This window comes from Sesamum indicum, linkage group LG5, assembly GCF_000512975.1.
Source record: "Sesamum indicum cultivar Zhongzhi No. 13 linkage group LG5, S_indicum_v1.0, whole genome shotgun sequence".
NCBI classification, from domain to species: Eukaryota; Viridiplantae; Streptophyta; class Magnoliopsida; order Lamiales; family Pedaliaceae; genus Sesamum; species Sesamum indicum.
In genome coordinates, this window is record NC_026149.1 from 18,430,325 (window position 1) to 18,453,037 (window position 22,713).

At 33.4% G+C, this 22,713-nt stretch overlaps 2 protein-coding genes and 1 long non-coding RNA gene across 3 annotated transcripts; 1 reads left to right on the plus strand and 2 right to left on the minus strand.

The window, feature by feature from the left end:
- On the plus strand, positions 14-815 carry LOC110011982. The gene is made up of 2 exons (XR_002287072.1): positions 14-636; positions 732-815. It is a non-coding gene; the product is annotated as an uncharacterized LOC110011982 (long non-coding RNA).
- On the minus strand, positions 174-4,788 carry LOC105162926 (protein YIF1B). The gene is given in 5 exon segments (XM_011081100.2): positions 174-1,682; positions 1,684-1,836; positions 3,658-3,809; positions 4,290-4,388; positions 4,490-4,788. Coding segments are annotated over 5 exon segments (810 nt in total). The 5' UTR covers positions 4,664-4,788; the 3' UTR covers positions 174-1,450.
- Positions 10,671-12,567, minus strand: LOC105162968 (pectinesterase-like). The gene is made up of 2 exons (XM_011081149.1): positions 11,652-12,567; positions 10,671-11,365 (listed from the first exon to the last, which is right to left on the minus strand). The coding sequence occupies exons 1-2, from the start codon at positions 12,565-12,567 to the stop codon at positions 10,671-10,673; spliced, it is 1,611 nt and encodes a 536-aa protein (XP_011079451.1).

Sequence of the window (22,713 nt, forward strand, 5' to 3'; positions counted from 1 at the left end):
CCACCCACCACTTCTCCTCCCCCTCTCCCCCCCCACAAGGAGAGAATTGCAAACTCTCTACAAGAAGAAAAAGATCCCTGCCAATATCACAAATGTCGCCGTGGCCGCGCTCTAAAAACTCTTCACATTGTTGAAGAGATTGAGGAATTTTTGCAGTCATGGGCTCAATCATGTCAATCTGAAACTGCAGAATCATCTATTGAGTCGCCGGTGACGTCGGAGGTAACATCTCCATTTGTGTATTTTTGGATGTGATTCGGGCAAATGCGGCTCGACTCGTCCGCCTAAGGCACCCTGGAGTGGTTCGCGTGGTCCAGGCGCTATAGAGCTGACGAGCTCGAGCTCGAGCTCGGGGTCAATTTCTCGAGCTCGAGCTCGAGTTCGAGCTTGGGAATGCAGTGTCGAGCTCGAGCTCGAGCTCAACCTGGGCGAGCTCGGCGAGCTCGAGCTCGAGCTCGAGCTTGAAGTTGCAGAGTCGAGCTCGAGCTCGAGCTCAACAAAAATGGCCGAGCTCGACTCGAGCTCGACTCGTTGCCACCCCTAGTTGTAATTCATCATGGACCAAGCGTACCATTTGCTCTTCTTGTATCACAAGGGTTTACTCCCCTCGTTCCAATGGTGGTGTTTCTTCTATAGGTGTGTGTTCTCCTCCAGAATTTCCTTCCAATTCGAATTTTAGGTATTTTCTTTCTCAATTTCTTACAGACAGCGGCAACTGATCTGGGTCGCAGGTCTTCAGCTACCTCGCGTCCTTGGAACTAATCCGGGTTGCAGGTCATCAACTACTTCACTTCCTTGGAATGGTTTTGGGACATGACAAAAAAACAAATCGTTAGGCTTGTTAGAGATCCACAGCTAAGACTCTCTGATGCCTAAGTCAGTAAAGAGGTTCGAGATAGAACAGAGCGATCTCAAAGTATTTAGTGTGGGTTCAGGTGTAATAAAATGTCTTCCCATAAATGAACTATTCATGAGGTATTTATAATATTTGAATGGGTCCACTTCCTTGTATATAAGGGGTCTAATTGTATTGTGCCACATGTCAGGATCCTACCTGATAGATTAGGAAAATCAATAGTCTCCGATGGGTGTTCTGAGTCGGATCACGAGTCCGGGTACGGTCCTGCAACCCGATCCGAAGCGAGAGGGCACGGATCTTTTGGTCCGACCCTATAAAAAGGGCCTATCTTAAGGGCATTTGCGTCATTTTAGTGATAATTTCCTCAATTATGACATACCCCTACGATCGTTGTAATCAACACTAAAATATATCGAATTTTGTAATCGCAATTTATTCTCATTACGTACACAAATTTGCGCAAACATGAATCATTTCAAATGACTACATCGACTAATTCCCTTATAAGAACCTGAATTATTTGTACATGTGGCCTTCAACCGTAAACATACTAATCAAGAACCACAGCATAACATTGTAATAAACCAAAGCTCAGCGAGTTTCAACACTGACGCTTCCAAGCCAAAATAACAACGGAATCTGAGCAGCAGCCGTGAACAGCAAAATGTAGTTACGTTTGGTCGAATTTTTCTCAAAACTTTGTACTTCCGAAATCAGTATCCTCTTCATAGTCTTCACCAGCAGCACTCCCATGCACAAGCTTTCCCACAAAGTTGCCACACAAAATAAGAAGTCAGCCAGCAGCCTAACAGCCACGATCACCCCCGACGAACGTGTAGCCTGCATAAGCAACCATATCGAGCAATGGTACTTCTCCGCCTCCTAAAGAGTGGAGTGTGGCCTCCAGCAGCAGGACTTGTAGCAGCCAGCAGAGCAGTCCTGTGCTAAACTGTACCCCCAGGGATTCCGGGCTAAACCTGTGAAATGTTAATCACTAACCGATTCATATGATAGTCGATCGAGAGATGCTATGTATTTACTGCTCTTATATAAAAGTTTGGCAAAACAATAAGTCCAAATATATAAGTTACAAATAGTAACCTACAATGAATAATCTTTTGACAATTACAAGACCCTGGCTACTATAATTTTAAAAGTGGCCGGAATTTCTTGAGGTGAACAAAATGATTGTTTTTTTAGTTGAGATTTTTGCTGACTTCGCATTTTTTTTTTATCTTTTATCCTTCATATGTTTTTTTTTAAGTTTATATTTTTTAATTAATTAATTAAAGTTATATTTTATTATATAAATAATTAAATAATTAAATATAAAATAATATTTTATTATTAATAAATATATAATATTATATATATTAGATGTGAGAGAAGGGCAAAAATATAAAAAAAAAAGTATTTTTATAGCAAATTCGCAGTCAAGAGCGAGTGTGGCTCAATTTTTGTACGGAGAGGTTTTTTTGAACTTTATTTTATATCACAAGGAGGCTATTCGATACCTTAATTTTGATAGGATTTTTTTTAAACATTCCTATTATCACAAGGGGAGTCTCTGAATTTTTCCCAAAGAAAATATCGAGTTAGTAAAAAAGCCAAAATAAACGTGTTTCATTGTTTTTTTCTACGTCATTGCTTGTATGGCAAGGGATTTTCCACATAAGCACTTATGTGGTGAAAAGAATAAAAAAATGTGCCTAGTCAGCAAAAGCCCAAATATAAATGCCCCAATTTTATCCGTCTCAGCATTTTGCTACCCCTTTGAAAATTCAAGTGATCGGAGTCCTACAATTGTCAAATATTAATTAATTATAGGTTATTATTGATTATATCCCTGTATCTGGCGTTCTCGTTTTGCCACCCCCTTGTATAAAGGGCAATAAACGCAATTAAATCCATTTTAAACATATGTGTAATTTTTTTTAATAACTTAATCGAGTTCAAGCCAAGTTTGAACTTCATCAAAAGATAAGTTAAGTTCAAGTTTGATTTAATAACTAACAAATTAAGCTCAAATGAATTTTAACAATCAATTTCTAATAAAATATAGAACAATTTGATTATATTTTTTCAACTCTTAGTAGGTACTTCTGTTGGTCCCTTAAGTTGGTCATCAAGAGAGTAGTCTTTAAATAAGCACCAACAACCAATATTTTGAACGGACAGTACTTTCCCTATCCAAAATAAAGACTAATTAATACGATATATTTTAAAATTTAAGGTACTAAAGTGAAAAGAGAAAAATGAATTGTCCATTTTACCGTCAAAAAGTTCAAATTCTGCCTGATTTTCATCGAAAAGTTGTCAGAAAAACTATTTTGAAATAGTATATAAAATTTAGGAATGTTAGTATCAGAAAATGAAATTGAATGACTAAAGTGATTCTGAAAACAAATTTAAGAAAGTGAATTGCACTTGCAGAGTACTAAAAACAAGGGTGAATTGCAATTTATCCCCCTGTGACATTGAAAATGAGCACATTACCTCTCTATAAAAAAAATATAGCAATTTACCCTCCTATACTTTTTAAAATGAAGCAATTTACCTCCTTATACAGGGAGGTAAATTGCTTCATTTTAAAAATTATAGACGGGTAAATTATTGTGTTTTAAAAAATATAGGAAGGTAAATCACTATTTATTTTTTCATAAGCGGATAATTTACTCATTTGCAATATCACAAGGGGTTGTTTGCATTTTTTCCCTAACAACAATATTATTGAACTTAAAACTAAACTTGTATGAGCAAGAATTTTAGCATAACTAGCAAATTCAATTTGAACTTACTTTCCATTGATGCCCAAGAAGAAGCCAGCAAGAAGCACATAAGTCCCAAATGCCATCATGGGGATGTAGAGATCAGGAGCATTGATATCATGTATTGGAGGCTTAAATGAAAATTTCCCTCCAGCAGGCTCCACTGTTCTCATCCAGTGTCCCTGTCAAGTTTCAGTAAGCATAAGAAAAGTAAATAGAAGGCCAGATTACATTTTAGTCCCATAATATAAGAGTTCAATATTTTTTAGTTCTTTGTCGACACATTTTTAGTTATTTGCTTTACGAGATTTTCGGAGTGATCTTAGTATGGGGAGAACTCGATACATTTTGTCCTTCATTTTACGAAATTTTTAAAATGGTCCCAAAATTAAGAAAACTCGACGTATTTAGTCATCTGCTTTGCAAGGTTTATGAGACTAAGCGTCTCTCGTTTTCTCAATTTTGAGATTATTTTGAGAGTTCGTGTCAAAGTACGGGATTAAATGGATCGAGTTTTTCTATTTTGGAACCATTTTAAGAATTTTGTAAAGTCGAGGATTAAAAATGTTAAACTTTTCGAAACTAAAAGTGTAATTTCGCCCTATTGGAATGGAAATCCAGGTTGAAACTTGAAAATCAAGAACCCTAATTCCAGGTAATACCTTATGCAGAAACGGAAACAAAACCACCTTCAGCTTATTTTTCACGTAGTCGTCGTTCACTTGAAAGTAATATCGAGGATTGGAAATGTATCGGCTAATCTGTACATTTTCCAAAGAAATTAACAAAGAGCAAAACAAATCAGTGAAAATTGGTATTAACTGGATGACTCAATTTTCGGACAACTCAAAGAGTCTCTTACACTGCTTTGAACATACTCAGACCCTGATCCTAAGATTTTCTCCCCATACGCACCGAGTTCACCGCGGATGAGATCCGAACCAGCGACGTAGTTAAGTACACTGCCGAGTTGGTCGCTCTGATTGCAAGAAACGGGCACGAAAAATCTAGCTTGAGGATCGGATGTCTCGTACATGGTCAGAACTAATTTGGACAAAAAGCTTCAAAGAATTTGAGGGTTATTTTATGTAGTGTTTATGGTTTCATTGTGGAGTTCAGTTGAATTGTGACGGAAAATTCAGACAAAAACAGGAATTTTAATTTGTGCTGCAGTTAATGAGTCTCCATGCATTGATATTTCCGGCTTTTAAGACAAAAATATGGCTGACAGGTCGTGCTCAAAGGGCGGTGCCTGAGAAGGGGCAGTATTGATCAGTCGTGCATGGTCCTAAGTAACGTTTTCCGATGATATGGATCAGTTCATTCGTCTCAATTTAAGAAAAAATTTAAGTGTCAATCAGCAAATTATGAATGTTGCTTCAATTGACAAGAAAGAACTGTTTTTTGAAAAAATTGTGTGTTTAAATTTATAGGTCGATACGAGATTCTTAGAACCCATCCTGACATGTAGTGATGAACAGCAATGAAGCCATGCAAACTCCTTTGCACCAAGAGAAATGGGGAAAATGGTTTATATGTTTTTTCTTTTTTTTGTTGTTGTATAAATCAGTAATTATCAGATCCCTCAGTACTTGAATGAAAAAATTATTCGATGAAAAAATTGTAAAAATACAAATCTATGCAAATAGCCCGAAAAATAGGCATGAGAAATAAATTTGGAAAAGAGAATATATACGCTCACTACCAAAAAAAAAAAAAAGCGTACAAATTTTTGGAAGGCCACATTTGTCTATATTGTTGTCCTGTCACCAGAACCTTATGTGTCAACACAGCTTGAGCAAATCAAGCTTCTGTTGTGTCTACAACAAGATGGCGAATCCTAACGTTGCTCCTTGACCTACCACTGACAGTCCACCCCACCCTTGGCTGCGGACGCCCCAATCGAGGATTCTATATAGTAGCCGACCGAGGATGCTACAGATTTTGAGCCTACCTACCAGCATCCACCTCAACCATTATATTAGGATTTCTAATGTTTTTTTTTTATTTATAAATTTGGACTGTAAACTATACAAGGATTTAAAATATTTTAATTTATTTTGTACAAAAATTTATATCTTTGATTATAAATTTAATACAATATCAACAAAAAAATATAGAAATAAAAAAAGACAATGAAATATATATGTATATATATATATGTTTTTAAAATTAATTAAGAATAGGGACAAAATTTGAGGCGGCGTGCATCCCAGAAAAAAGGTCCCAAGTTTATACAACTTACAAAGAAGTTGGCACGGTAATTTTAGACGGAATAAATAAACAAAAAAACATATCCCAAATCTGATTTAAAAAGTAATATGTTTGATTTAAAATGTGGCGTTTCAAACTGTTTGTACGTCTGTCCCAAACTGTTATTTTAAGTATCCCTCCTCTAAATAGATTTTCTGATGGTTGTTGTTATTTTGTCCCAAATTTTGGAACAGTTGGAAGAAACCGATCTAAAACTGTTCGATATAATTTCTAATGGGGCTTTTTAGGCTAATACTATTCACAATATTGACATGAGACGGTAAACTATCTCAAAATCCGCCCCAATATATCAAACTGCCCAACTCCAGAATCAAGGACGCCCTGGTACTCCAAGACAATTGCAGGCCCAAGGATCCCCCAATTACAATGAAAGCCCATTGATAACCATACTAGATTGACGAGCCCAACGGGACATTGATGTGGCCTCCACCACTCCACGCAAGGCTTTGTCAGCAAGATTCCCCAATTGGTCACATAAGCATTAGCTACATGGACAAGGATATGTGGCATCCTTAGGCAGAGTTAACTTTGATTCTTGAGGTCTTGGGATTTCGACTAAGGAAAGGAATCCTCTTAACCGCTTGATCGAAGATCTAGAAGATATTTCTTTCCGCAACAGACGTTATTATCCTCAATAGATTGTTTTATCTCAAGAAGGTATCTTTAATTATTCCGAGAGTGGCCAAAATTCCGATAACCAGGAGACACCTCCCTTTCGAGTCCACAAGAACCGGCCTCATCCTAGTGGTCGGGGAAGGGCTATGAATAAAATGCGAACCCCCTCACCAAAGATGGATACCCTTTTCAATTACACTTACACGAGCAAAAATTTTCTGTACTACATCAAACTATTATTCTATTATTCTATAATTTTTTCATTTTATTATTTGCCTTCAAATTGGTAATGATTTTATATGGGCAAACTGGTTTCATAAATGCAAAACTATTTGTGACTATTTTGACAAGGAAAGAAGAGGAATGGTTCACTAGTATACCAAGTGGAATCATAAAATTTTGCAACCAGTTAATCCGAAAACTCATTTTTCACTTTGCTAGTAAAAGGAAAACAAAAAGATCTGCTACCTACTTATTCACCATTCGGCAAAAAGAGAATGAGTCATTGAAATGCTTCATAGAAAGGTTCAGTAATGTAACTTTGGAGGTGCAGACTTGAGAATAGACATGATGTTAAGTACCTTAATACATGGTCTAAAAAAAAAGACCATTCGCTTCAGCTCTAGCTAGCAACCCCCCTGGAAGATGTTGAACAGTTGATGCAGTTGGCTTAGAAGTACATAGATGAAGAAGAGATTAATGCAATGAAGAATGGAAAGTGGTCCAACCTTGGGCACCGAGATAGAGGTCGCGATAGAAGAAGAGAGGCCAAATAGATCTGGAAAAGATCGGGAAGCGCTTTATCAACCTAAGTACCAAAGATATGGGGCTTAGAAAAAAACATTTCTGTATAGATCGAGAAAAGATCGTTTTTGTATAGATCTGAAAAAGATCACGATTTGAGAAAGATCCAAATAAATACCACTTTGAAAGTTTGTTTCTAGCTATGTCTCACGTGCAGATCGAAGAATGGAAAAACTTGAAAAAGGTCCTCATAATATTTTGGAAATTTTTCCAAGTATAAGCGACCAATGGAGGTCGCGCGTGATCAAGTTTTCAAAAAGAATTTTTTCAAGTATAGGCGACCTATGGAGGTCGCGAGTGATAAAATTCTGAAAAAGAATTTTTTCAAGTACAGACGAGCCATGAAAATTGCGAGAGATCAAATTTTGAAATATTTTTCAAAGTATATGCGACCCATGGAGGTGGCGCGTGATCAAATTTGGTAAAAGAATTTTTCCCAAGTATAGGCGAGCCATGGAGGTAGCATGTGATCAAATTCTGAAAAAGAATTTTCCCAAGTATAGTTGAGCAATAGAGGCCGTGGGAGATCAAACTTTGAAAAATTTCCCAAGTATAGGCGACCCATGGAGATTGCGCGAGATCAAATTCTAAAAAACTTTTTTTCCATATATGGGCGACCCATGGAGGTCCCGTGTGACCAAAGTTTGAAAAAGAATTTTTTCAAGTCTAGGCAAGCCATGGAGGTCACAGGAGATCAAATTCTAAAAAAGAATTTTTCCAAGTATAGGCGACCCATGGAGGTCATTCGTGATCAAATTTTGAAACTTTTTTCCCCAAGTACAGGCGAGCCATGGAGGTCGCGGGAGATCAAATTCTGAAAAAGAATTTTCTCAAGTATAGACGACCCATGGAGGTCGCACGTGATCAAATTCTGAAAAAGAATTTTCTCAAGTATATACGACATATGGAGGTTGCAGGAGATCAAATTCTGAAAATGAATTTTCCCATGTATAGGTGACCCATGGAGGCTGCGCATGATCAAATTCTGAAATTTGTTTTTCTCAAGTATAGGCGATATACGGAGGTTGAGCGAGATCAAATTATGAAAAGAATTTTTTCAAGTATAGGCGACACATGGAGGCCCGTGTGATCAAATTCTGAAAAAGAATTTTTTCAAGTATATATTGCGACCCATGGAGGTTGCCTGTGATGAAATTTTGAAAAAGAATTTTTTCTAAGTTAAAAGGACCCATCGAGGTCACATGAAATGAAATTCTGAAAAAGAAGTTTTTCTAAGTTAAAAGGACCCGTCAAGGTCACGTGGAATAAAATTTTGGAAAAAAAAATCTAAGTCAAAATGACTCAACGAGGTCGAAGTCGCACTCTTGTCCGAAAAAGAGGTCGCCCAATGAGGACGAGGTCGCGCTAGTATCTGAAAGAGGTTGACCTTTGAAAAAGATCATCTTAAAACTGAGACAGATTTTCTATCTCAAAAAGATTGTTCAAGTATAAGACTCTAAGAGGTTGAGGTCCTAAAACACCCAAGAGATTGAGAGGTCGCATTTTAAATAGTTATTTGTGAATATGCCCACTCTTGCCACAAACCATAACAAACTCTTGGATTTTGATCTTATACTTTGATATTTTCATTATTTTTCTTAAAAAATTTACCATATTTTTTCTTGAAATTTTCTTTTTTGGCTTCAAATAAATATTTTTGTGAGAGTTGGGTGCACCATTAATTAATGAAATTAAATTTACCTTTGTGTGATAGGCCGTGCACTATTCTCAGGTGGCTACATAAGTGCATCTTGGCCCCTTGCCTCTTCTTCCATGCGGATTCGCATTATCAATGTTACAAGCATCATTTTCTTTTTCTTGTGGCGCATTGTTTTATGAAAATCCTTCATGAAGGTGGAAGTTTTTCATGGATGCCATAAACAACAAGGTTATCTCCAATTTTGATGTCCTCTAACCTAAGCTCTCCAACAATCATAATAAAATTTTGAGCTTGGTGTGCCATTGATTTGTTATCCATCATTTACAATCGGAAAAATATGCATACTAGCAGCATATTTTTTCGCACCTATGTCTTAGGTATCATACTTACTCTGCGATGCTTTCCAAAGTTTCTTTCAATAGAGTGTGTTCTATCATAATTATCATAAAAATTATTAGATAGAAAGTTGAGAAGATAATACCGACATTTGAATACATCATTGTTATAGTTCTCCACTTTCTCTTGGTGGATAGGATACTCATTATCATTCATGTTAATGTCATCAACCTTGTTGGGTATTTTTAATGAGAATATAAAGAAACCTTGAGAAGGCTTACGTAAAAACGTACTTTACCCTTTCGTCTCTTGAAATGCATACAATTGAAATGAAGGGGCTTGTTCAGATTTCCTTCACTGACATCCGCTGGTTTTTCAATTGTACCCATTTGAATTTCCTTGAAATTGTTGAAGAATACAATTGAAAACTAAAAATAAATATCAAGTTGAAGCGTGGATATCTCGCTCTCTTTAAGGAGATTCAAGTTCAATGCAACAAAATTTACAATGGTCCAACAGTATCACTCTTAACTTGTCCCACCCAAGATACAAAAACTCTGGGCAAGTCCATAAAAAATGAACACTTTCCAACCACTAACTCTCTCTTATAAGATAATTGCATGTAGTATATTTGTACATGTGTGTCTCAAAAAAAGTGAATGATGCCCCTTTTTATAGGCGTAAAAATTATATATCATTTTAATGTGAATTAGTTGACAATTATGTACTAGAAAATGGTGATAAATGAGTACTAATGTGTATGACTATTGTGTAGTAGTGGGATCATGGTATTGAAGAAAGATTATTACATACATTATGACCATAAACATCCACTAACCTCAATTTTAATGGGAGGAATATAAACAGACATACATTTTAATTGAAATATTAAAATGCAGTATATATATTTATATATATACTAACATTAGTCATTTGACAAGCATAAAACTTGTTAGGATTGTAAAATATTTTTAAATCTTTTACTAATATAATTTAAGGATAAAATTCATCAAAATTTTCAAAACTAACTAAAAAGTGATATGTGTTGGTTAAATATTAAGAAACACATCTTATTGAATGGTTTTTTGCTTACGTGACAAGTGGTGGCTACTTCCACATCGCCCATTTCTTTTAACATCACCAACCACTTGCCATGTCAGCAAAAAACAGCCTATGTGATGTGTTCCTCCAATTTTTTGTCCTGAAATCGTGAAATTAAAAAAGGTAAAGGAGTATTCTGCCGTCCTAACAAATTATAGGACTAAATACCAAATGATCATAATTATAGGATTCAAAGTACAATTAAGTCTATATATAGGACCACATAAATCCAAAAACATGAAGAACCACAACATCATCTGCCAAAATACAGATCTGGCTGAAAAGGAACACCTGTTTCAGGGATCCACTCGACTCCATTAAGAAAGGATCTCACTGTAAACTTATTGGCTTCATTGGATGTGATGTTAACTTTCACTCCTTTCCATTTAACTCTCTTACTAGTCACTGCACCTGGACCTCTATTGTTGTATTCAGCATAGTATATAGTATCAGGTGGTGGAACATTAGGTATCCAGGACAGCCATCCTTCAGGATCAATTAAGCTACCTAACCTACTCTCCATGAAAATGGTGGTGGAGTAGTTCTTCCACGGCCGACCCAGATAAGTTCTCGCACCGCCAAGTGACTCTGCAGCTCTAACACGACAGTTCTGAATGGAAATGCCTTGATTCACGCCCGGCTCCACTTTTCCAGATGCCGTAATTACGTTCTGTTGTCCATGTAAGGGTTTCTTGACAAGAATGCTGCAATTCTGGAAGACAACAGCTGCCTTTCCAAATATGAAATCTATTGTACCAGATATCCTGCATTCTCGGTAAAACTGTCTATTCGAGTGTGTATAGAGAGTATCTTGATATCCATCAAAGCTACATTTGTAGAAAACAGCTCGATCCGAAGATGATACTAAGGCCACTGCTTGCATTTTGGTTGGCCCTGCGGTGTTTTGAAATCCCATGTCCCGAGCAATGAAGTTCGAACCAACGACAGCTTCAGGTAAATATATATATATGTTACAAGTTTATGTTAGTGTTTTTATATAGAGTTATGTCCTGCTGTTGAAATAGTAACAGACAAAATATTTCCTAGATAAGTAGAAGGACAGTCCGAGCTTCTAAACTTTTGAAACTGCGTGACTGGCTGCATTGCCATTTTACAATGTACAATTTTAACATGGCTGGGTTAAAATATAATTAACATATTTTGCAAGGAGTAGAGACCACATGCAGGAGAAATTTTTCAAAAATTTATAGACAAGAAATAAAAAATCAGTTACCGAAAGTAGCTGTAAGAATGGTTGCCAATAGTGTAGAATTGCTGAGAGACCCCGAAACAATAGTCTGATCCATTCCATCACCATACATCATTATATTCGATTTGGTCATGTTGATCTTCACATTCTCTAAGTACAATCCTTTCTTGACGTAGATTACGAATCTCCTATTACTGTATGGGGGAACAACATTGATGGCCTCATTTATTGTCCTGTAATTTCCAGACCCATCCGCTGCCACAACAACATCGGCATTCATTCTTGGATTAGAACCAAAAAGAAGTTTCCTGTCGGAAGACGACAACCAAGAAGGTGGCCAATCGCTCCTGACTTTACTCAAACCAAAATTATCAAGTATTGATGAGGGCTTGTCCTTTGTCTCATCCTGGTCAATCTTAGATATGATGGAAAGACCATTCATAACATATTTGGTGGAATTGTCCAAACTTTCCAATACAATGTTTCTTGCCCCATCGGAAGAATACTCAAAGCCATCGACGCATGTATCAAAGTCCGCTATTGCAGCACTTAGCCATGTTCTGAAATCAAATCGAGTGTCATATGGTGGAACGTCATTAGTACTTATAGGTGCTGACTGGTTGAGATTATACTGCGCCATGGACAAAAGCATCCGACAACTCTCCATTGCTGATGGCAGACCGGCGACCTTGATGCCTCGTAATCTTCGAGTTAGCGTCCCATTTTCAGCAAAGTCTTCACTCACTCTTGACACCTCATCTATGGCTGCTTGGACTGAAAGCTTGTAAAGGAGTACAGAATCATGATCACCATTTCCTGAGTCAAATAGTGGAGTTCTGAAAGGCTTTTCATGTTTGGCTTTGCATGCTACAAAGGCAATAGCTAGCAAGAAGGCCACAACAGTATTCCTCATGAGGAACGAGGAATTCAGACATGCCATGATGCTTTGTGTAATTTGTTTGGAAGATAGGTACTGAATAGCATAATGGTGACCTCCACTTATATAATTCTTAGAGATAATCAAGTTGAACAGATATATGTTGCATGAGATTATATATGCATGGTACTAAGTAACATCTTACCATAATTTTAATATCACTCATTTTGACTTATAAATCCAATCATAGGTTCAGTATGTATATCCATAATCAATATTTTACACCTCTCCTATAAGATTTTGTGTCAGGAAAAATTATTTTTTTACATCGTTTAATTTTATCCTCTATTAATTTTAGTCCTATAAGTGCGTTTTTTTATAAATTTAGTCCTTCAATTTATAAAAATAATGAAACTAAACCCTCAGATGGTCGGAAATTTTATATTTTGCCGGAAGACATGATATGACTCGATAATGACTGTTTTTTTTTTTTTAAATCTTATTATGTGGCACAAGAAATGACTCGATAATCATATTGGACATTATTGGTGAGGTGACACTAACCGTCATTTGTGAGTATGAAGCCCGGCTCTTTCGTTTTTATATTAGTATAGACAATGCGTTATTTATATACTTTATATTTTTTATGGATTTACCATATCTAAAACTACAAACATCTATATATATATATATATATAATAATTACTTAAATCAATTTATATTCAAAACTATAAATAAAACATATAATAATTTAAATACTACTGTATTAAAAAGTAAAATATAAGCAGTTTTAAGTCTATAAATCATAACATATTCATTATAAATCTTACAAAACATATAATATATAACAATAAGTTCAAAAAATAATAAATTATTATGTAAAATATATAAAAATTAGCAGACATAATTTAATATATATATATTTTAATATATATATATTTCTTTTAATATTCCATTGTTAAGATAAATATCTATTTTAAATATATACTATACTAAGAACAAAGGAAAAATAAAATATTAATATTTTTATAATTAACTTATCCTATATATTTTTGTAATATTAATATGAATTTTATATTAAAATACTTCTAGATTTATAAATTGAGCATAAATGCATATATTTTGTTGTAGCTTAAACACCCAAAAGAGTTTTTGTAGTCACATCATCAATTTTCTCGCCTAATTCGAAACTTCGCCAAATCCTTGACAAAATTCTGGTGGAAGTTACCGGAAAATATATTAAAAATTTTAAATTGGATCACATATACATATTTCTTTAAATTGAAGGACTAAATTAATAAAAATCATAATTGAAGGACTAAAATTAATAAAGGAAAAAATAAATTTTCCTTTTGTGTTATTGTCTGATAATCAAATGAAGGTAACTCATTGACATTTCAGCAATATTTACGATATATTATTAATTAGTTTCATTTATTTTTATGGAATTAAATATATTACTTAAAATGTCTTGGTTGAGGGAGTGCCTATAAAAATTCAAAATTTTGGTCCTGTTACGGAATTTACAGGAAACTGATGCCTGAAATTTGGGAATCTAATATAACAAATATGGTGGTTATAATAACTATTTCAATTAATGAGTTATTTATTTTATTATTATTGAAAACAAATTACAACTATACCTCAGTTTGGGAGATAAAAAACACCGATGTCGTTATTGATACTAACGACTTGCCACAGTTTTTAGTTTTTTTGAAAAAAAAAATATTAGTTATTATTTATTATATAATTAATATTATAATATAGTATTAAAGTTATTATTTTTAATTTTATAATATTTGGAACTTTGCGGAAGATGGTAAGTATTTCAATGCATATTTGAAATTTCTTTTAATTTTTTATATTTCTAATCATTTTTATATTAAATTTTTAAAAAGAGACAACAGGCGACACAACTTGAACGCCCCGTCACTCAGATGGAGGTGTTCGACAAGGTCTACAAATAGAAGGAGGATGGCCAATGCAGCGACCTGAGGGTGGAGGAGGTCGCGATAAGTAATTAAAAGTTTATACGTCATTTATTCTTTTTCTTTTATATTTTTTTAACTTAATTATATAATATGTTCGCAAAAGATATTTCTAAGGATGATGGAGAAACGCTAGAGACAGTAGAACAATAATGAAGAGCCTCCATTGTCCTCTTAAGGCTCCGTGGCTATAAAAGAGCAGCAGGTCTGGATGTCAGCAGTAAGTGGCAAGAAGAGTGCCAAGTATTCAGTTTTGGCTTTGAGGCCTACCACTCAATTGTTGGACCATCACAGACGATCCATTCGACTGCTCCCTCGCCCTCACCACCACAGCCGCAATGCCCCGTCATAGATGATCAAGTGTTGGTACTCGAGTGCTACATTAGAAGCGTCGACCCCAACTTGCCCGATTATTTAGCACCCGAGCCTCCAACTGATCCCCGGCACCCGACGGCAACAATAAACTAAACACACGTAGGGATAATAATTAGATTAGATTTTTTTTGTATGTTGTAAAAATAAAATTTTGTAATAATATTTCAATTTTTATAATTAAATTATTATTTTTTTGTTCTATTATGTCTGTTTTATATAAATTCATTTACTTAAGTTTACAAAAAAAAATTAAAATATATTAAATAAAATAAATATTAAAATATATTAAAAAAATAATAATTTTTGTTACTACATTTGTAACGTCTTTTGTAATAGCCAATAAAAGATAAAATCATTAGGCTGTTACAAAGATAATACCAAAAATAATTACTAATTAGAAAACAGGTCTTTCCAAAGACCGTTACAAAACAACATAAAAAGCGGTTACAAATACAATGGCAAAAATAAATACAAATATAATATGAAACAGTTACAAAGAGTATTACAAAAATCATTCCAAATATCTGGCAAAGTTATACATAAATGTGTTACAATGGTTGTTACAATAACAATTATATCAAATCCAACTGAGCACAAAAGCTATTCCAAATTAATTTTTTTCATGTCATAAAGTTTATAACGAGTTCAGTCAACCGTCATAAAGACCGTTACAAATTGTAGCAGTTTTTTACCAAGCCGTTACAAATACTTTATAACGTCTCGTTTAGTCACGATAGACCTTTCCGTTTCAAAATCCATTACAAATAAAAAAGTCATTACAGAATTTATTACGATAAAATGATTTTTTTTGTAGTGTTTTTTTTATTTAGAACATATTTTGTACAATAATCATAACACTATTCTGAATATTTGAAATAATAATATCATTTCCATGATTACAATAATTACATAATTAATTCATTTAATATCTAAAATTATAATATTTTTTAAATAATAATACCAATAATCTGAAATTGAGGATAATATTTTCAATAATTACAAAATTGAGGCTAATATTCCAAATAATGATATTATTACCATACTATTATTAATAATCAAATAATTAGGCTAATATTCTAAATAATAATATATACTAATCTTATTTAAATAATTAATAATTACAATAATCAAATAATTACGATAATATTTCAAGTAATAATATTATTTACATAATATTTATAATAATCACAAAATTAGAGTAGTATTTCCAATAATTACAACTAATCTTATTAAAATAATTAAGAATTACATAATTAGGATAATGTTCCAAATAATAATATTATTTACATAATATTTACGATAATTAGAAAATTAGACTAATATTTTCAATAATTACAACTAATCTTATTTAAATAGTTAATAATTACATTAATCAAATAATTAGGATAGTATTCCAAATAATATTATTAACAATAATTATAAATTGAGGGTAATATTTCTAATAGTATAATTATATATTTATTTCAAAAACTATATTATTATTTAAAAATAATTACAATAATTACAAATTGAAGTTAATATTTCTAATAATTGCAAAATTAGGATAACTTTTTTAGTAATTATAAAAACTAATAGTTACTATAATTTGTATAGATTATGTCTAGTGGTGGACCACCTCGTCTATGATGTGAACGAAGTGGTTGTGCTTGTGGCCACGGTCGTGGCCTGCCCGTTACGCTACTGTCGTCTGAGGCTTCCCATGTTGGGGAAGCAATGTTCTAACCACCCCCACCACCTGACATGGGTGAACCTTATGCCGCCACGCAAACTCCAAATAATGTTGGACCATGTGCTGTGGCATCCGCTGCTAAGGAGGCCGGACAGTTGTCTGCCACATTAGCGACTGATCCAGCCCACCCATTAGCTATTACACCACTAACAGTTCACCACCATTAGCGCGCCGGTATATCAGCCTTGACGAGAGCAAAATTTATTTATGAATTTATTTTAGTATTAGTTTATTTTGAAAATCACTAATTAACATGTCTTTTCAGGTTTGTCCACAAATTCTACGAGTACATCAATGTGGTGGTGCAAGGACACTTTTCCCACCCTTGGGGATGTTTGAGGCAGGTGCCACCAGAGCACCGACAGTTCTGGTTCGAGAACCGAAAGCTAATGTACTTTTACAAAATTTTATGTTATCTTATAATCTAAATTGTTTATTGAATTTTACTAATATTTTTTATTTGATATTTTGTAGATGACCTACTGGTGAGACCGCGACGATGAGTCTATATTCCTGGTCTTCAACATGTGGGCAGGCAAATCCATCTGCAAACGGTTTTCTGTTGCCAGAAAAGAGCTAGTTAAGCCACTTTGGCTAAACAACAAGGTAAGCCTCTAGCTCTAGTCATATTGAGCTAGTGCGGACTTCTAGGACAAGTCCACCAAGAAGAAGGCGAATCGGGTCCCGAACCTCATGGCGTCCTCTATTGTGTAGGATCTTCCTTTGTCGGGATGTACAACAGGAAGATGATCGAGCAACATTTGTGGCTGGCTGCAGTCGGGGCATGAATAAGGACCGTATATTCGACCTTAGTTTTGAGGCCCATGTCTCCAACCAGATATATGTCACCACTGCCACCACCACCCCCAAACGTGGACATGGAGGATTGCATGATCCGACTGGAGACGATGATGGTCGACATAATGAACTTGATGAGGTCCATGCTGGCTAGCTCCTCGATCAAGGGACCGTCACAACCGACTGCTTCCTCTAACGCCCCACCACAGCCTCCAACAGACCCCCTGTCCCGAATAAGGACGTATGGACATCACTAATGAAGAGGATTTTAGATTAGGTTTTATTTCTTATTAAAATTTTGTAATTAGATAATTATTATATTAATATCATATTTTTTCCAAACTATTTATGTCTCATAATATTTATTACGTTCCATTATTTAATATTTATTTAATTAATTAAACTCATAAATAATTAAATTTAATATTAATTATAAATATAAAATTATATAATTAAAAAAATAAGGAACGGTTTTTAGTAATTATAACTAAAATGTTACAAATTTCGATAACAACATTGTTTCTAAATATATTCCAGCTGAATTCATACACCAGAATGTGAAATATGATCCTAAAACAGTTACAAGAGAGCGTTCCAAATACATAATAAATAGTGCATAAAAGTATTCCAAAAAATGAGCACCATACAATTCCAATGACTGTTCCTAAATACATCACCATCATAAATAACAATAGATCCAAATTTCAGTCAAGCATATTCTAGAAACCGTTCCAAAATTATCCAGAATTTATTTATATAACCGTTCAAAAATTTATCCAATGTGTTCCAATCAAACAGATTAAATTTTCATATTCAAATACACTATTAAAACGGTCAAGAACAATGTGGTACAATACTCGTCCTATGTTGGGAGCAGTCTTGCACCAACCATTCCTAAATGTTAGGAGTGTCGTTTATAACGACGAAAAGTGAATCGTTCCAAATTTCTTTTCAAAGTTTCTTCAATTTTGAACCGTTCCAAAAGGCAAAAAAATGATTCTTACATTTAGTACAAATTATGCATTTTGTAGTATATAAACTATCTACAAATTCAAATTGAAAAACTTCACTACTTACAAATTTACTTAAAGAATACCCTAATATGAGTATAAATTATCTATTTAAGTTGAAATATCCTTGTTATGAGCATAAACTATCTGTAAATTTATTTAAAAACTCCTTGATATGAGTATAAACTATTTATAAATTTAAATTAAAAACTCATTAACATGAGTAGCGAAAACTCCTTGATCAGTAAAAATTATCAACAGATTCAAATAAGTTCAAGTCGAGAGCTCTTTGATATTAGTATCAAGTATCAAGAAAGTCAAGTTCGAGTCCTGCTTGAAATGAGAATAAACTATCAATAAAATTCAAGTGGACTATGATATGATTTGATCCTCCCAAAGAGGTCCGGAGGCAGCTTGAGATATCTCTTCAAGTTTAGATATATATGTCGAAAAAAAAAAAAGTATCATGAGAAGAATAAATTTTGAGACATATTCACTATTTCACTTTGTTCTAGTATATGTCCGTGAACAAGTCACGATGGGGGCATTTGTAGACAAATAAAATTTCATGTCCAATTGAATGATGACAAGTGTAAATAGTATATTAATTATATATTATATTCCTCTTTATATTTATATTTTTAAATTTACTAATTTTTAAATTTAAATTGTTAATTTAATCGATATCTTAATATACATTCAGTCATTAATCAATGACTGACAAGTATCAAAATGAAGTATTTTGGCCAATTCCGTGCCTTGCAGTCAAAGGTTTGAGCCTATGAAACAGTGCCACGTGGTAGAACTAGCTGTGCGTTCCAATAAAATCAAGACAAATAATTTGATATTTATCTCTTGAAAAATAGAAATATTAAAGATATAATGTCAAACTGACCAATCGTGTCATGTCAAACATTTGATGTGTTTATTTCTTTAGATTAAATTATAAAGAGATAATACAAAAGATGTTCAAGTACATCACAACTTTACCTTTTTGAGACTTTTATAAAGAGGTTCTTAAAGCTCATTCAAAACACACATAAGGATTAAAGAAAGTCAGAGGAATAGGGCCAAATTAATTCTCTCTATGAAATTACTCAAATTTAAGAATATTCAAAGTACTCAAGACGGTGATCAAGTTGTTCATTAAAAACACAACAAATATAGCATTTGATTCGTGATTACAAGAAGGAGCATTCGAATCAATTAACGTTATCAATATCTAAGTAAATTTCCAAGAAGATACAAGTGCAAAATCTACTTCCAAATGCAAGTCCAATCCACTCGTGATTACTGGGCTCACTCACTTGGGGTCCTCTCCACAATCTTGATTCACCAAATCAACCAAAACCCTTCATCAAAATCACATATTTTAGTTGGAGAAAAGTATTATTTTAGTACATTAAGTATGCCTAATTTTAATTTTAGTCCGATAATTATGTCCATTTTTGTTTAGGTCCAGCAATTTATAAAATTGCTTACTTTTATTCCTTTGGCTGACTTTCGGACAATTTTACACCTATGCAATTTTTGAAAGGCAGTTTTAGTCCATATGCACTCATAGGGATAAAATTGTCCGAAAATCAGCCAGAAGACTAAAAGTAAGCAATTTTGTAAGTTATTGGATCTAAATAAAAATGGACATAGTTATCAAACTAAAATTAAAATTAGGCATACTTAGCGGACTAAAATAATACTTTTTCCTTTTAACTTGTATATCCTCGAAGGTGCAATTTTAGTAATTTATGTTGTGGCATTTGTTGTTCTACAAGAATTAAGTTTTCGAATAACTTTAAAAAAGTTTGGAATTTCCAAAATCCTTTTTCAAACCCTTTCATTTAGGTCAAATGGCGCAGATATTCAGTCACAAAAGATCATTTTCATCATCAAGACTATAGCATTTTTTTTTTCTAAATTACACGCATACCCTCTCAAATTAACGTTATAAAAATTCAAATCAAATCCAAAAGAGATCTGCATGAAGATTTGACCTTCGAATTTATTAAGATTATAGGCTTTGAAGAGAAGAATAAGAGGATTAGATTGAAATCGTATCCAGTTTTATCTATCAAATATGTATTTCTAATTGTAATAATTTTGTTGTATTTTGATTTTCGGACACGATAGGAATTGTGTTCACAACATCTCAACCTCCACAATTATACTTATTAACTATTAAAAATTAATTTTAATTATTAAAATATTATTATTAAATAAGAATTATAGTATTATAATTTTAAATTTCAAAATAAATATTAATTAATTATTAAAAATTAATTAAGTATTAAGTTATATTTAATTATTAATTAATACTATTATATAATGATTAATAGACAAACAAAAACAGAAAAAGAAAATAAAATTGGAGGCGTGTCCGACTTCTGCAAATTCGATCAACAATAACTAAATAAGAAAAATTGTGAATCTGACAACTCAACTTACTTTTATTAAAAAAGCATTTACATTAATTATGCAATTTTTATTTTTTTTCTTTCAATATTTATATAAATAAGCCAAAATGAATAGGGGAAAAACCTGTTAGCAAGAAGCGAAAGAAAACACTGAGAAAATGAGCTCGAAATAGATGAGCAGTGTTTCTTGAGTTTTTAACCAAACATTGGTCTGTCTTGGGCCATCTCTAAAATGAACCGAAAACAACTTTTATATTCTTGAAATGAATTCCCTTTTTTTTTACAATTAAAAAATATTTAAAATTTTGGAGAAATTAATTTATTACCCTTTTCTTCATCTTATTCAGCTTTTACTATAAGAAATACGGTTTTTACTATGGTTAATAATCATAGTTAAAGGTAAACTATCATGACGGATACTGACTAATCATGACCTTGCAATGGCTATTACGTTGTCTCTATAAACGAGGCCAAAATATTTGCTACAGCTAAATATTGTGGCGAATGTTGATTACTCTGGTGAAAGCTTAAATTTTTGCATAAGTTTTGATGTGACCGTGTTAGATAGTATTGATTTAATTTGATTTAAAGCTGTAGTAACTTATAAAGAAATGAATAATCAATCTGTTTTATAGTGTTTGCATTATTTCTTTCCTCAACGAAAAGTATGCTCTTTGAAAGCTATTGAGAAGAATGAAACATAAGAGCCCGATTTATTAAATATTGATCGTCAAATTATTTTTGTTCTGATCGAAACTGAAAAAAACAAAATTTTTGGGTTCAAAGTTCTCATGCCAACGTTGAATACTTGGTTGATGGAGGGGTTGGCGGAGGGTCTTGCCCAGGATTCGAGCCACCTCCTCCTCCTCCTCCGCTACCACCACCATCACAAGGCTTATAGCATAGACATTTTTGGGCACGTGAGCATCGGCCGTACACGAAACGTTCATGCAGGCAAATCAGATTGCAGTTTCGATTGTAACATCTTCTGCCTTTGTGCTCACGACTTCTAGACTTGCACATTCTTACTGCTTCTGAGTAAATCACCACTTCTTCTGCCATATGAACACAAGAAATATACATTATACATAAAATCAATTATTAAATGTCTTTTCTATATAATAAAGCAATGACCCCTTAAAGTAATATTTAGAAAATTAAAAAAAAAAAACACTTTCGCGCAAATGTGTTTGTCTATATACAGACAAAGATGTTGGTGGCATTTCTTATAAAGGTTGACGATGTCTCATACAAGAAATCTACATGTAATAACGAACGTGTTTGTATTCACAAATATTCCATATTTAATTTGAATGATTTTTGGCAATTGGGGAAGGGATGTTGAAGTTGGCAAATTAAATCGGAAAATCAGAGTCAGGACTTACCAGCAAAGAAGAGGAACAGTAAAATAAGAAGTCCATAGAACCGTTTGTCCATGTTCAGTTGCATCCTTTCTTTCGAATATATTTTGAATGCAAAATGAAACAATGAGCTCAACATATATATAGTTGAAGACTACATTCGATGTGAAAGAGTCGTCCATGTTATTGTGCAGTAACAATTGAATGTTCATTTCTTTAGTAGATTGGTGGTAAAACTACTAGCATGCTACTTATATTGAGAGAAAGGTAGGTAAAGTATATTTATTACTTGGCTCAAATATATTTTTGATGATGTAATTTTGACACTTCGATACTTTTATTCTTTATCTTTCAAGGTTTGCAAAAGGATAAATAGTAATTTATCACTCTGTGATATTGAAAATGAGCATATTACCCTCCTATTAAAAAAATATAGCAATTTACCTCCTTGTACAGGGAGATAATTGATTCATTTTAAAAAACATAGGGAGGTAAAATTGTTGTATTATAAAAAAATCTAGGAAGGTAAATCATTAT

Coding starts and splice junctions, on each gene's coding strand:
- LOC105162968 (XM_011081149.1), bottom strand. CDS start 12,567: ATGGCATGTCTGAATTCCTCGTTCCTCATGAGGAATACTGTTGTGGCC. Junction 11,366..11,651: donor CATTCTTACAGCTACTTTCG/GTAACTGATTTT, acceptor ATTTACCTGAAG/CTGTCGTTGGTTCGAACTTC.